This window comes from Diplotaxodon limnothrissa, linkage group LG22 (assembly GCF_057381915.1).
Source record: "Diplotaxodon limnothrissa isolate DT_005_m linkage group LG22, D_limnothrissa_male_GT1.1, whole genome shotgun sequence".
NCBI classification, from domain to species: Eukaryota; Metazoa; Chordata; class Actinopteri; order Cichliformes; family Cichlidae; genus Diplotaxodon; species Diplotaxodon limnothrissa.
The window spans coordinates 20,374,687-20,390,289 of NC_140616.1; the positions used below are offsets into that span (position 1 = coordinate 20,374,687).

The window sequence follows — 15,603 nt, forward strand, 5'->3', positions numbered from 1 at the left end:
AACACAGTCATATTAACACACATATTTCAGACTCCATATTCCCCTTTGTTGTTCCTTGACCACAGTCACCTATAGCAGCGCACGCTGCAGGGGCCAGGAGGAGGGCAAAGATGCCCTCTTCAGGAAACGTAAAGTACTGCAGCTTGTTTCCCACTGGAGCAGACTCTATAAGGATTTCCTAAAGGAAGAGGAGCACGTCAGGAGCTTCATGAAGGTATGGCCTTCTTCACTATTTCTGATTATATAGTTTTAAAGACATGTTGAGTTTGATCCAGTCTTGTCTTCTCTTAAATGTATTGCTGAAGAACATCAAAAGGCTCATTCATCTTCATTTGTCTCCCTGTCTTCTAAATTAAGTTGTCCTTCCTTAAGTTCTGCATGACTGGACATCAAGTGCTTTTTAGAAAGGATAAGGAGCTTTGTGTATGTGTGTTTGTGCACATGTGTGCGCTTGCTGCATGTGATGACAAACTGATCGGCGTTCCTGCCTTCTCCCACAAGCAAATCCTTCATTACTAGATTCATCTCATCCTTCTGGCAAATAATAAAATGCAGGAGTTTCTGAATGTATCGTGAGATGTGTTTTGTATGACTTCACAGAAGAATCCAAAATAACAGTGACAATTATTATACAATTATGATGCTTTATTCCACATTATAATCTGGTAGCTTCTTCAATTTGTATCACGTATGGGCATGGTAGTGATTGAAAGCACACACAGAATCCTAAGTGTCACATAACCTCCCATAACTCACATTTTTCTTCACAAACGCTGCTTGCGTCTGTCTGCGTTCTTGTTATTTTCACATGGTTCGCTGCATCGACTCGGGATGTCTCTGACACCGAAGGGGAAACAAACAAACACACACAACACAATCAAACGTGTACACCCACACGCACACACATATACTCGCACATCACTTGTCCCTCCATAACCTGACGGCTCCGTTGCTCGGTGCCGGGTTGCCATGGAAACCAAAGTGGTAGGGTTGGCATTGGTATAATCTCAAATGGAGTGTGTAACCCAGGTGATAGTTGCCTAGTAACAGAGGAACGAGAGGGGAATAGGGACCGGAGGCTACAGTGGGTCAATGACAACGATAAGGAGGCGTCTGGAGATGCGTGTGCGTTTGTGTGGATCCGTGCAAGTTCTGAGAGCTAATTCAGTTGCGTCACTTATTCTGTGACATGTCCAGGCATAGGTTTAAGTACTGCACTTGGTGATGGATGAACTATCACACTGGAACTAAAGGAGTTAAACAGAATGCATGTGTTTAGGAATGTAGCAGTCTATTCCCAGCATTGGTGTCTGTGCTGCTCCACCTACACATTACACCTACAGTTCAACTATGGAAACCCATGCCATGAAGATCCCGGTGCACAATTTTTTTGTTGATGTTAACACCAGAGGAGATTTAGAGCTCTGCAGTTACTGAGTCAGCAGAGCGTTGGCAATTTTTACACACTATGCGCTTCAGAACTCGGTGACCCCGTTCTGTAATTGAGTTGCTGCCGTTCCCAATCACCTCCAGTTTGTTATAATACCACTTAGAGCTGATTGTGGAGTATCTAGGAGAGAGGGAATTTCATGAGCTGACCTGTTATGACAGTGACATCCTATCACAGTACTCTGCTCAAATTCATTGAGCTCTTTAGAGCGAAACATTTTTTTTAAACAAATATTTGTAAAGGCAGGTTGCCTGGTTAGGGTTTTGATTTTTATACACATGTGGCAATGAGACCTAAAACACCAGTATTCAAAGATTTTGGTGTGGCAACGTAGTCAAAGTAAAATTGATATTTATACAATTGATATTTTTAGCTCTGATGTGCATCCAGACAAATGTGTTATAAAGAGCTAAGTTATTTAGAAGAGGTGAAAAAACATATGTAATGGATATTAATATTAGCAGATAATGCAGGCTGAGGTATCAGACACAGAATGCGTTATAGATTTTCTTTTTCTTTTAGTATCTGGGTTTAAAAGTACAACATTAAGTAACAGATAAATGTAAAATGTTGAACTGATGCTTCCATATTTATTAGACAGCATGTATTTTGATAAAACAATTACAAATAAAGCAGTTTGGGGTTTGGCTAAATGAATCAAGACAATCTGATTAAGTTAACTTTGGTTATGGGGATTCTGTCACGGTTTTCCAGGGCAAACTGTAGGGATGTGGGGAAAGGAGGACCCAGAACGCAGGACTCTTCACTGCAAGCGGTGCGTTTATTTACAGTGCAAAAAAGCAATAAATCCCCGTGCTCTCCCTTTACTCCCGTGTCGTGTCTTCTTCCCGAAAAGTCCCAGTTTAGTGCTCTCTGCTCCTGTGTCTCTGCACTCCCCGTGCTCACTGCTGTCTCTCGTCCCACACTCCTCCTGAGGAAAACAATAGAGGCAGCCGTTAAAACACTTAATCCAAGCAGGAATACACTCACTGACTTTCCAACTAAACTACAAGACTGACGTGAAGTCTAACGCAATAAGTTCAGATAACTATGGCACATACACAGCTGTTTATTACACAGTCAGCGCAGAGTGATCCTGGTTGTTATGTTGCATTGAGGTCAGTCTTTGTATACATGTGTTTATAAAATGTTCCTCACACTAAAAGCTGTGATTGGCTCTTATGCCTGCTGTGCAATAGAGTGAGGACACATTCTTTTTTTTTTCTGGCTCAGACAACCTTTACCATTAGTCAAGAAGTATTTAGCATGAATCATGTGATCATGGATTTTAATAACATTTCCTTTCTCTGTCTGTCAGACTCTGTACAGGTGTGTTTTAGAAGATCTGTACGAGTTCCCCATATTGGAGAAAGACCTGAAGGAGTTTCAGAAACTTCTGCGTCGCAGGCAGTAAGAGACATTAAAGAAGCATGTGATGATGTGTAAACTCATCTGTCTGCCTTATTTTGACTACCCGTAACCTCCTTCACTCCTTCACTAGTTTCTTTGTTTCTTGTAGCACGGTGGATGACTGCCCTCCAAACCAAAAGGTATAACACACAAATGGATATGAGAGAGAATCTGTCACATATTTAGAAAAAGATTGACTCACATTGGCCACTGTACTTACTGACTTATCCACAACAAGCTAAAACGGATGGAGGATCTGTATTTTTGCATTGTTAAATAACACAGAAACAACATTTTTAGATTTTCTTTAAGCAGTGTAGGTGCTGATGGAGATAATATAGGTGCTATCAGTGCCTAATAACATCCAGCACAGACTAGATAAAGCATTTCAAATCTCCATTTGTCCTCCGCTCTTCTCGCAGAGCAAACAAACGTATCAGCATATGAGTCTGAAGGAAAACTGTTTGCAGCTCCGCAGTCCACAGACCGATACCAGAGAGGGTGAGTAACAGACACAGACATACACAATCACTGCCCCAAACTCTACACAGTTATGCATAATTACAGTTGTGGAGTGTAATTTTAGTTTGCACATGCAAATTGCTTAAATTGTGTTTTCAACTATATTTTTGGCAAAAACTAACTGAAGTTTTCTTTCTCCAGCATTTCAGCATTCATTTATTTTAGACATTTACTCTCGCCATGTTTGCGTGTTTTTCAGTTATTTGCTGCGTGTACGTGAGTGCCGACTCCTACCTGAGTGTCCACACGCATCCCTCGCTGGAGGCCCGTGAGCTTCTGCGGATTGTGGCTCTGAAGATGGACAGAGCAGAAGAGGACATGGTGCTCGCCGTGGTGTCGCACACTGGAGGTAAATGCGATTCAAGCACAATTCAAGTAGAACATATAGTCAAGATAGTTTTCTAATATAAGCAATATGTGGGATTTACTCCTGCTGCCTGACCTGCTCCTCAAAAATAGCTGTACAAGTCCTCCTAGCTGGGAATCACTGATCCATTTTCTTGGCTCTCGTTCATCTCTCTCCTTCTGTCTGTGTTTGTCTCTGAAGAGCGGAGGGTGTTACAGCCCAGTGACTGTGTGTACTCTGAGTCTCTGACCCCACAAGGAAAGCTTGTGGCCTGTCGCAGGGATCTTACTGAGATCTTGGTATGTAAATGGCTGCATTTTTTTTTGTCTTTCTGTAACATTCAGTCTTTAAAAGAAGCTCAAGTTGCAGCTTGCAGGTCCAAAGCAAAACACAGCAAACAAAGTTAGTTATTTAGCCTCTGTATCACTTTCTTGACAAATCAGGCATGAAAATGAGTATTTCACTTCCCCAGCAGACATATTTTCAGTGTTGCAATGAGTCATGCAGCAGCAAACTGGAGAGGCTCAGGCCTGGTGATTGTTATTAACTCTGACTCAGTAGGAGAGGAAAACGTGTGAGCCACAATTATTGTGTGGTTGCCCGACAGTGACATCTGGACTGGAAAGTGCCGTTTCAGGGCACCTTTGTAAAGGGGCATCATCATCACAGAGTGAGATCTATGTCTGAATGTCTTAGCGGCTAGAGCCTGGCTGATTTGTTGGTGGGGCGATATTAGCTATCTGCAGCACTATCGTTATCGGCGTTTATAACAGCTGATAAATGAAAAGGTCCCAGAACAGATGTGGCCATAATGCCACATACACACTGATGCAGATGCAAATTGACTAATGCTCCTGATAGGATTTTATTTGAGCATGCCTTGTCTTTTTGTGCAATAATTTAAATTTCTCTACGGGTTTGTATGTGCAGCCTCCTTTAACAGACAGTGCTGAGCTAAGCAGGAGGCCAGTTCGACTCCTGGGCATCAACACCTGGGATGTGGCAGCTGCCCTCACACACCTGGATTGGAGTCTCTTCAAATCCATTCACGAGGTATCCACTCATACAGATGAATGTATGTGGTGTATGCACAGAGTTTTAAATAAATTCATATTGACGACAGATGCTGCTGAAGTTTACGCATCAGAGTATAAGCAAATGCTCAGCGAGACTTCCTGGATCATGAGCACAGCTCAGCCAGCAGCTGAGTGGCTTTTTAGATGTGTTGTTCTTGTAAAAACTTTAAACATAGCACAGATGAAGAGACACAGGCTCCATCTTGGCGTGCTTTCCCATTTGGTACTAGAGTACATTTGAGCACTTTCTTTTTCTTTCCTGGTTTTATATCGTATACGAGAATTGTTTTTGTTTTAGTTTTTGATTTTAAATTCAAAAAAATTAAGCAATAGCAAGATTAGAGTGAAACAAGCAATGGCGAGGTAGCCTCGTTTATAGAGGGAGAACACACCCAAGGATGTGTGATTCTTGATGTGTTTCACTCACACTCTTTCTTTCCGTCAACATGCAGCAGGAGCTGGTGTACTACACTCTCAGCCGCGCTCCTGGCACTGGCCACACGGCGGCGCTCTCAGTCCTGCTGCAGCGCTGTAACGAGGTCCAGCAGTGGGTCATGTCCGAGGTGCTCATGTGTGTGTCGCTCAACAAGCGAGTACAGCTTCTCAAGAAGTTTATCAAGATTGCAGCTCAGTAAGAACAGAACACACACGTGGTCATGTAAACAAAATGAAGAGTATGTTTTAAGCACATCATGTTTTATCTCCTTTTTTTAATAACATTTTTCTGCTTCTGCCTGTGTTGCACACAGCTGTAAAGCCCAGAGAAATCTGAACTCTGCATTTGCCATCATCATGGGTCTCAACACAGCTGCTGTCAGTCGACTCAACCAAACGTGGGAGGTAAGTCTTAACAGAACTGAGTCTGTTCATTACGATGCCTATTTTCAAGTCCAGCTCTGAGCAAACGCTTTCCCTTTCAGAAATGTCCGGGGAAGTTCAAGAAGCTCTTCTCAGAGCTGGAACTCATCACGGTGAGACCTGGTGGACAGAGATAGAGAAACACGCAGAGATGAAAATGTGCTATTCCTTTAAATGCTTCCTCCTTTTCTTTACTCTGCTTTCTGTTTTCCTCCATCTCTTTTTCCAGGATCCATCTCTAAACCACAAAGCCTACAGAGAAGCCTTCAAGAGGATGAAACCTCCTAAGATCCCTTTCATGCCTCTTCTCTTAAAAGGTATCTACTCTAAATCCTACACACACGTGCGCACACACACACAGAAACACTGAATGAATCCCTAATAAGCCCGTCTCCTGCTTTTAGATATCACTTTTATCCACGAGGGAAATAAGACCTTCCATGACAACTTGGTCAACTTTGAGAAGTTGGTGAGTTTGAGTCATTTCTTTAATATCTTTCAGTGCCTCAAACCATTTCCATGTGACATTTAAGTATTTTTTCCTTTCAGCTTCTCTAGATTTATTCTGCAGACTTAAGCTTTGCAGTGTAGGTGATAATAAGGTCACGATACTTGGATATTTGTATTGTGACAATGAAAGAGTGCAACAGTGAGATTTTGGAAGTAAAAATCACATTTATATTTTTCATGGGTGTTTTGATTATGAGCTATAATGTTGTAATTATCCAAAGCAGACTTACTAAGAGCTTTTTCTGAAATGTCAGTGGAGAAAACAAATGGGAAATTCATGTTTGTGCTCAGGGTCCTTAAAAAAGCAGGGACTGTTGTGCTCTGTAGTTTTTGTTTTGTCAGTATTCTGCAATATATTATAACAATACCAAGTTGCATCTGTGGTGAATACATCATACATCTGATGAAGGCACCATCTACTATTTGTTGTCAAGTTGACTGATGAAAGTAGATGCTTTGTATTTCCAGAGTACATGCTGAGTGGTGAATCCACCATCACCAATAGTAAAACGCTGGCCTGTTGAAATGTGTTTGGTTTGTAAAAAGATGGATGTTTTGGACAAAAGAAAAGCTCTTGATGTTTACCAGAACAAATGTGATCTTTCCAGTTTAATGTCACCCTAATGCAACATGTGTTCTCTTAAACCAACAGCATATGATTGCAGACACGGTGAGAATGATTCGCCACTGCCAAAGTGACCAGTCAGGTGGGTTATGTCATTTTTTTACTGAACTGAATCTTTAGGTTCAAAGTCGCGCTTCTGATCACTCTATAGTGTAGTTAGGAAGGACATCCAATGTAAAACATATCAAACATGCAGGTTGCTGAAGTTTAGGTACTTATTAAGTATATGGTATATATTTTTCACAGTGTAAACAAATCATATACTTCCAGTAGTTTATAATCCATAAAGGAGCTGTCACATATATGTATGTACTACACATTAGAAGTTTGTGTCTATCTATAATGCCATGACATCAAAAAGTAAATATAAATATTAAAAGATAGTTGTTTTTTCTTCTGGAAGCTGTTGTTTATGCTGTTTTCAAATCCTTGAGAAGAATCTGTCGCCATCTGCAGCTCAGTTAGTGTACTGCATTTTTACCTGAGTCAGTTTCTTCCAGTTTCCAAGCAACCATTTCCAGACAGTCTTTTATTTCTTTCCAAGGCTGTAATACAGTGTGTTTGTAGTAACTGTGTGTGTATGTTGTGTTGAATCCACTGATGTGTGTGCGTTTGTCTTTTAGGCAACGAGGTAATTGGGGTCGACAGTGCGGAGGTGAGGGCGAGCGTTCACTACCTGCACATTATCGACAATCAGCAGACGCTCTTTGAACTTTCACACAAACTGGAGCCCCGCGCTTAAACAGAGACGCATGCACACACACACACACACACACACACACACACACACACACACACACACACACACACACATACACTCACTCACTCACAGAGACACAATGGTGGAAATGCTGCTGTGTGACGTAGAGGACGCTCTGTACACGACAATGTCACATGCCGACAACAAATTATGCTACCAGCAGTGGTGCCAAATGGACAACAAGGTGTGCTCTGGTAAAAGCCAAACACATGCCAAGAAAGGATTCATAAACTGCGCACGACCTGTGAACTTTCTACAAGAACCGAATCTGCGCAGCGAAGTGGAGATTTGCCAAACGCAGACACAGAGCAGAGGAGGCTGTAATTAGTTTGTACAGTATCTATTGGACTGAGTATGTCATCGTTTTGTTCTTGTGATCGATCTTTTGTTATTTATTAGCCTGTTCAGCAGGTGGAATTTTTAAACTTTATTTTTTTTGCCGTCACATCGTCGTGCCCCCTGAGGGGTCAGTAAGGAGTCGATAGCCTCCTCGTTACATTTCAGTTCAGCTACAAACACAAAAGCACCTGTAGAGGAGTGAAGGACCTGTGGCCACAATCGCTACTGTGGGTGCTCTAATCTGATTTTATCTACATGGAACATCTTTGACTTGTGATACATTAACTCCGCACATGCTGTAGTTATTTAGTTGATGGGGTGCAGCTTTTTTCTTGTTACTGTGATGAGGCAGCACACTTTCCACAGCGATACTCACTCAGACTTTCTCTGTGATCTATAGAGTCTGTGAGTCAAGGTGCACCGTTAACAGTGAAGGAAACACTGGACAAGCTGAAGTTTTTTTTTGTCCAACTCCTGTTTGACTTTTAAGGCCGACGCCCTTCGCGCACTCTTCTCTATGGTGTTTTTGTGTGAACAGTTACTGATAACACTGCATTGTGTATATGGACCTACACATTTTTCAGTGCCAAAACTCACGTGGAGTCTTGCAGCACAGATTGTTCTATGAGGCTCTTGGTTTGTTTGGGAATCCGTGTCTTTTTGTCACAGAGTTTTATTTCCTGGAATAAGGAAAATCTGACGTCTTAGTTCTCACTGAGATGCTGTTTGACTTCATCGTGACTGAGTTCAGGTTGTGTGTGTGAGATTGTATCGGGCTTCTGTTGAAACAAGGCCCCAGCACAGAGCTGTGTTCTTTTTTTTATGTTTGTTGTTGTGTTTTATTGTGTTAGACAGATAAAGTATTCCAACTCAAGACATAAATAATAGCTTTGTGCCACAGAATTGTGGTTTAATTCTGTACCCCTTGAAGCGCTTTTTCTAACCTGAGTGGTTTCTGTCGTATTTCAGGTCCACTTATAGAACAAAATGACTGAGTGTGCCTCAGAAGTTAGTGAGGGCGGTCTCTGCCTACCTTTAGAAAAACCCAGAAACTAGTCTAATGGTCATAAAACCACATCTTTCTTGATATATGCTGAGGTGTCAGAGGTCATCATTAAGGGTTCAATAAGAGTTAAGAGGAGATTTCGATTAATTCCTACTGACTGAAAATATCACTTCATGCAGAAGTGGTCTCATGTAAACTCTTTGAAAGATAACAAAGGGAGAGACTGAATAATGGAAGCACAATTACAGAGAATTCCTGTATAATAACACGTGCATGGATGGGATATTTAATTTTGGTTCTTCTATAGATTGTTGAACCTTTTAATTGTGGTTCTCCTAAAGAAATCTACTTTTAATCCAATTAGTTCCCAAGTTATGTTGTTGTCTTGTTGATAAAGCCATAAGACGTGAAAAACCCTTATTTAATATTTCCATTAGTAGAATCTGCCGTCTTGTTACACAAACTATCACTCTGCGAAAGAAATTGACTACTGGATGAATCACAGAGGAGTAATGACAGATGATGAGAAATAGAGATTAAGGGAAAAACATACTAGTATTTTCATTGTTTTGTGCCTGATATCTGTTCATGTCTTGCCTGTTTTTTCAGCAATACATTTCTGCTGAGTGGGAGGAAACATCTGTAGGCTTTCTTCCACATTGCCACATGTGTGTTGCATTGTTTTTGATTCTTCTAAGGCAAGACATTAGGATGAAGTGCAATACAGTAGAAATGTTGCCACAAGTGTCCACCATCATCATTTAAACACTTTCACAGCAAAGAGCTGTTTTTTCCACCTCTAGATCAGAACCTTCTTAAAGTTCTTGACACTGTTTTAGTGCCAAAGGCATCGTTGGTTCTTTACAAGAAAGAACTCAAGGATGTGAAGGTGAAGAGTCACGTTAAACATAGTTCTTGTGTTATAAGCTGCTTCTCACTGTGCATTAAAGATTCTTTGAAATATACACTCTAACCCTTTTGTTGTCACTGAGTGTTTTGCAGACACAGCTTTAGTCTGCATTTCATTGCTTTGTATTTATCTCAAGAGTCTTGGAGTCGTGTAAAATCCTCGAGTCCAGTCGTGCTTTAGAGAAAGAAAACTGACACGTTCAGAATTAGTTAAAAGTCGGATTGAGCATTCATCTGTATACATCTGATGTTTGCCATCATTTGCTGCACGTTGCTGCACTAAACAAATTTAACCTTCTTATTACTTTAATTTGTTTGGCTTTATTTTTTCTCTTCAAATTTTTAAAGATTCCTTTTTTGGTTGTGGGGAAAGCAAGCTGGTGATTCTTTGCCTGGCTAGAGGTGATAAATGAGAGCCATGATCTGTTTGAATTCAGTGTCACATGAAGGCCTCGTGGTAGTCATTTTTACTATTAACCTGTAAACAAAGCGCACATGCACACACACCTCTGCTCGTTGTGTTGAGAGAGCAGAAGTTATTTATTGTAATATATTGTTTATTTATGTATTTCATAGGTGGAAAAAAATGTCTCTGTTTTTTGTGCCATGTCAGGAACTTTAACAGTGCAGAAGAAGATGTTTGTGGTTTGAAACTGCAAAAGAGGGAAAGTAAAAGGACTTGCTGTCACGTTCTGTGGCCACATGAGGGCAGCAGAGGACCAGATCAGAGATCAGATTTCTTTTGTTGTTGTTGCTTTTTTTTGTTAGCAGTAAAAACTGTAATAGGGAGGAGACCAACAGAGACTCTATGTAGTGTTACTCGGCCACTGTTATGAGTGTCTAAAGTTACTTTTTTTTTTAGAACAGTGTTGTTTAAAACCTGTTTGCATGACGAAAAAAACAAAACAAAACCACAATGTTCACAATACAAGAGAGGACATGTTGAAGGCTTTGTACTATTGTAATATTGTTGATGTGTAAATATATGCCTATGTTTGGTATGTTATTTATCTGTTGTAAATGGGGAAAAAAAAAGAAAGTCAACCACAAAGCAATACGTCTCCCTTTGTCTCCCCTCGACCTTCAGACGGCTGAAGTCACGTCTTTTCTAAAGCTGCGTTTTACTATGTGAAGATTTTACTGAAAAGGAATAAATTATAGGTTTTATGTGACATATCTCCAGGTGTTTGTCTTTTTGTTGGCCGATGTTCGGATACTATGTAGATGTTGACGAGTGAATGTGGTGGCTGATGCGACGACAGTCGTATTAGACTCGGTTCAGTGTAATCTCTGAAGTATGTTTGATTATGTCAAAATCTGACTGACAGTGGAGAAGGGAGGGTCTTTTCTGGCTTATATTCAAATCCTGTGCAGTTACGCCCAAATGAAGTTTAGTTTTTTATTTGGAGAAAGTGCTTTTGGCCAGTGATATTTGACTAACTTTGCACTCACCCTCTCTGGGGTCCATAAAAGAAAGCATCCAGTCACATTTCTCTATAGGATTCTTGGTGACATCCACCTTTTAAATTCCAGCAACACACTTTATCAAAAGTGACGGATTAAAGCCCTAACACGATGACCTTGTCTTCTTGCTGGTTCTGGGTGCTCTATCGACTTCAGATGAACAAGAAGTACATTTATTGTGTGGTAACTGTCCCCAACCCCTGGTACAGCTACAGCTGCTACATGCACAATGCTGTAACTATGACCTGGGCTGATGCAGAGCTGCACTGTGTGTCAGAGGGAACCAACCTTGTGTCCATCCAGTCTGAAGGAACATAATTTTATCCAAACCTTGTGTAAGACCTTAAGTGGTGAAAATGTCTTCACTTGGATCGGACTCGGTGACATTCACAAAGAAGGCAGATGGATGTGGTCTGATGGATCTCAAGTCAGCTTTGAATTATGGGGTCAAGGAAAGGAGACCTGTGCACACATAAACTTTGGCCCAGATGTTATATGGAATGACCTTGAGTGTCCAAAAAACCCCTTTCTTTTGTATGTGCAACTCGCACTACTGGTCGTTAGGAATTTAAAAGAAAAGATATGTCTGATACAACTTACTAATTATGACTGTATAAACTGGTTAAAACACTTTAAGACTGCACAGTAAAGATTCATGTTGTTATGATGTCATGATCAGATGTTTACTTTTGTTTATTTGTTTATTTTTGTTTACACGTGTGGCTCCTTCCATTAGATCATGTGCAGGTGTGTGCAGCTCTCCTCTCTGCTCCAGCTGAAAGCCACCTCGGCCCACTCGCTGCCTCCTCTCACTGTTCTTATTGTTAGGAATAAATATCAGATGCACGATTTGCATTACATTTATTTACATTTATATTGTGATTTACATTGCATGTTAAATATTATTCAATATTGTGAGTCCTCCTGAACCCATTAAGACATTTCATATTAAACATCCTGACATTCTGATGTTATCTAACTCCTGGGCTTATGTTTTGTTGATTTTATATCCTTGTGATTTGTATCTTGAAAGACAACATAAATTTACTTTACTTGCATATTTGCTTAACATTGCTGTGCTGAGGAGAGACTGAGAACGGTGCCTTCATGGTGAAATGCTGTCTGCTATTTCCACAACTTAAAGCAGCATAGTTTAGTCTTTGATTCCAAGCCTCCCCGCCCCCATCAAATGGTTTTGTTTTTGTCTCTGCTTTGAAACGCCAACAGCCCCCAGAATGGAGCACAAGTTATGCAGAACCTCTGTGGATTAAGTGAATGCAAACTCTAAAAGCAAGATGTCTGACGTTCAACAGACAGTACTGCTGTAGTATTTCCAAAGATGTTGTGTATTTTTCTATCCAGGTATGTATTTTACTATATTAGCAGTAGGAATGTTTCTGGCGATTAATTTCTTAGGGCGTTTTCACACCTGTTTACTCTGGTCTCAATTGGTTGATGAATTTGTAAACTTGTACTTCCCCCCTGGTTAGGTTTGTTTTCAGATACAGAACAATCCAGGTCAACTCCAAGTGGATTTGGGAGGAGTTTTTTGAGGCCATGGAAGAAGACTTTCGGACTGCCTTGAAGCGATTCTGGCAAACACTCAGGCGACCCAGGAGAGGGTAGGCAGCAACCACAGTGAATAGTACAGCTGTCATGCCATGGCAGTTATCCCCGACAGAATTTGTGTCCATGCGTTTAGGCTGAATCTGCCACAATTTGTTCCCCAGTGTTCAAATCATGGAAAAACGTGGTTTGAGAACGTGGTATACTGAGTTTAAATGAATCGAGTTTACACAGACGTGATTATTCTGTTATCAGGCAACAACACTTATCACTTATCTTGGTTGGAATGGAGGCGGAGTCAACTGGATCCCCTCACCTTGTCCAGCAACAAGGAGCGAGCTCCAGACGCAGGGGAAACAGATACCTTTGCACGCCGCCTGCCTGAGTCCTGTGTTTTTGTCCTGCTCCAGACGTCGGGTCTGGTGCACAAGAAAAAAAGTCGTGAATATGCAATCATAGAATGATGCACAAGACCAGACACCAGACAGACAAAATTATTAGCCTTAATATTACACCTTTCTTACAAAACAAGAGTCAAGTTTTTACCTTTTATAACTATACTACTTAAAACTACTAAACTACTTAAAGTTTTGTTAAAGTTCCTTAATGTGGCATTTACATCCTGTGCTTTCACTTTCTGTATGTTTGATTATATAAGCGGGGTCACTTGCAGGTCACCAAATACTGTTCATTATCTGCTGTAAATATCTGGACTCTGTTGTTAGTTCAGGATAGAATAGTTTTATTATAAAAGTCATTCTTGGCAAAATGATATAAAAGTAAACACACATGTACTGTATTGTCACAAGCATTTACTCACCCATCCAAATCATTGAATTCAGGTGTTCCAATCACTTCCATGGCCACAGGTGTATAAAATCAAGCACCTCGGCATGCAGACTGCTTCTACAAACATTTGTGGAAAAAAATATCTCACTCTCAGAAGCTCAGTGAATTCCAGTGTGATACCGTAACAGGATGCAACCCGTGCAACAAGTCCAGTCATCAAGTTATCTTGCTGCCAAATGTTCCACAGTCAGCTATTAGTGGTATTATAAAAAAGTGGACGTGATTGGGAATGACAGCAACTCAGCCACAAAGTGGTAACAGTCCCGGTCTCCCTTCAGGGTTTCCACAGATTCCAAATAATTACCAAACGTTCATGTGAAATAAAGGCTGCTCACCACTCCATATCCACAGGTCCTCCAAGCAAAACCTGAGCACAGGGAGAAGCAGGTTAGACAATGGATTATGGCGCGAAACAAAAACTGCAAATCTCATAATTCAAAAGAGGACATATTGAAGGATTTGTAATGATGTAGTATTATTGATGCCTATACTGTCAGCAGCCAAGATCTATTGCAAACTATCAAAAGATGGATTCAGGGTTACCTGATCCAGCGCTAACTATAAACTTTATCAAAAATGAAAATTTAAGCCTAATTTTAAAAGTAGAGTGGGTGTCTGTCTCCCAAATCCAAACCGGAAGCTGGTTTCACAGAAGAGGGGCCTGCCTCCCTTTCTATTTTATACATCCTAGAAACCACAAGTAAACCAGCAGCCTGACTGCAACATGCTCTCTTGGGGTGATACTACAGTACTATGGTAATAAGCATACAACAATAAAAATGTAAAAAAAACCAAAAAACTTCACAGTTCAATTTGCTGTGAACTTAATGAGTTTAAAAAAATAAACTGTGGCATGTGTGAAAGCTTGTGCAAATGTTTACATAAAATCTCAGAATTCTGTAAGTTCCTTAATGTGGTATTTGACAACTATTTAAGACTTGTAGCTAATAAATCTCATGGCTTTTGCCAGCTAGAATGACATCTTTTGCTTTTGCTTTCTGTGGAGTTATGTGTGCAGGTCCAAATACTATTCATCCTTATCTGATGAAATAAGATAATTTCATCAGATAAGTCGAGGTGGATATCTGTAAATACCAGGACTTTGTTCTTAGTCTATTTTTATGTTTTGTTTTTTAGTTTATGATAGACTGCTTTTATTGTATCATGAAAGTTCTAGTAACTTTAGCATGTATTTTTGATGGTCAGTGTGAGCAGCTAGGGAAATGGCCTGACTGAGATATGAAAATGTGTGTGTGTGTGTGTGTGTGTGTGTGTGTGTGTGTGTGTGTGTGTGTGTGTGTGTGTGTGTGTGTGTGTGTGTGTTGCCCTCACCGTTGTCAGTGTCTGCATTTGGGTCCTCATGTTGTAATTCTTCATAGAAACTAAAAAGCATAATGACATAATAGTGCTGACATTAAAACCAAAGTGAGAAAACAACACATTTATTAATAAATATGTCTTAATACTTTGTTATTTTCTTATTGTCCTGCCAAAATGAAAGAGATGATCCTTCTGTGTGGAAGGACTTTGTTCTATTTATGTTAGATTAACTCATCTGTTTTACTTTACTGTTTCCTTTCGTAGCTCTCACCTGTCCTGTTTAATTGTTCATGACCTTGATAAGGCTTTTTACCATGCAATAAATATATAACTACATAAAATAAAGAGTCACATTCTCCTGAATGTGCCAAGAGGAAACTGTTCAACAGTTAAACAATTATGAATTTCTTTGGAATTTGATTTTTTCAGGCTTATATTTAATGTTATTGTTTATGGTGGAGAGTTTTGGTCTATTTGACCAATGATATCACACCAGCAGTAAAAACACCCACTCAGGCAGCTATAAAAGAAACCATCCTGTACAAAGAAGCTGCAGCAGCTCCTCATCATACTGTGAGACTTAAAGCTTCAAC

General features: G+C 40.3%; 1 protein-coding gene across 2 annotated transcripts in view; it reads left to right on the forward strand.

The window, feature by feature from the left end:
* rapgef5a (Rap guanine nucleotide exchange factor (GEF) 5a) overlaps positions 1-7,551 on the forward strand; it is a 46,156-nt gene extending 38,605 nt beyond the window's left edge. For both annotated transcript variants that reach the window (XM_085345888.1, XM_085345887.1), the window contains exons 13-26: positions 70-214; positions 2,769-2,860; positions 2,970-3,000; positions 3,283-3,361; positions 3,582-3,731; positions 3,930-4,027; positions 4,659-4,781; positions 5,257-5,435; positions 5,554-5,644; positions 5,725-5,775; positions 5,892-5,979; positions 6,067-6,131; positions 6,825-6,879; positions 7,421-7,551. In XM_085345888.1, the coding sequence (XP_085202014.1) occupies positions 70-214; positions 2,769-2,860; positions 2,970-3,000; positions 3,283-3,361; positions 3,582-3,731; positions 3,930-4,027; positions 4,659-4,781; positions 5,257-5,435; positions 5,554-5,644; positions 5,725-5,775; positions 5,892-5,979; positions 6,067-6,131; positions 6,825-6,879; positions 7,421-7,539 (1,366 nt within the window). In that variant the 3' untranslated portion in view covers positions 7,540-7,551. The remainder of the gene's footprint in view (positions 1-69; positions 215-2,768; positions 2,861-2,969; positions 3,001-3,282; positions 3,362-3,581; positions 3,732-3,929; positions 4,028-4,658; positions 4,782-5,256; positions 5,436-5,553; positions 5,645-5,724; positions 5,776-5,891; positions 5,980-6,066; positions 6,132-6,824; positions 6,880-7,420) is intronic.
* Positions 7,552-15,603: the final 8,052 nt, after the last annotated feature.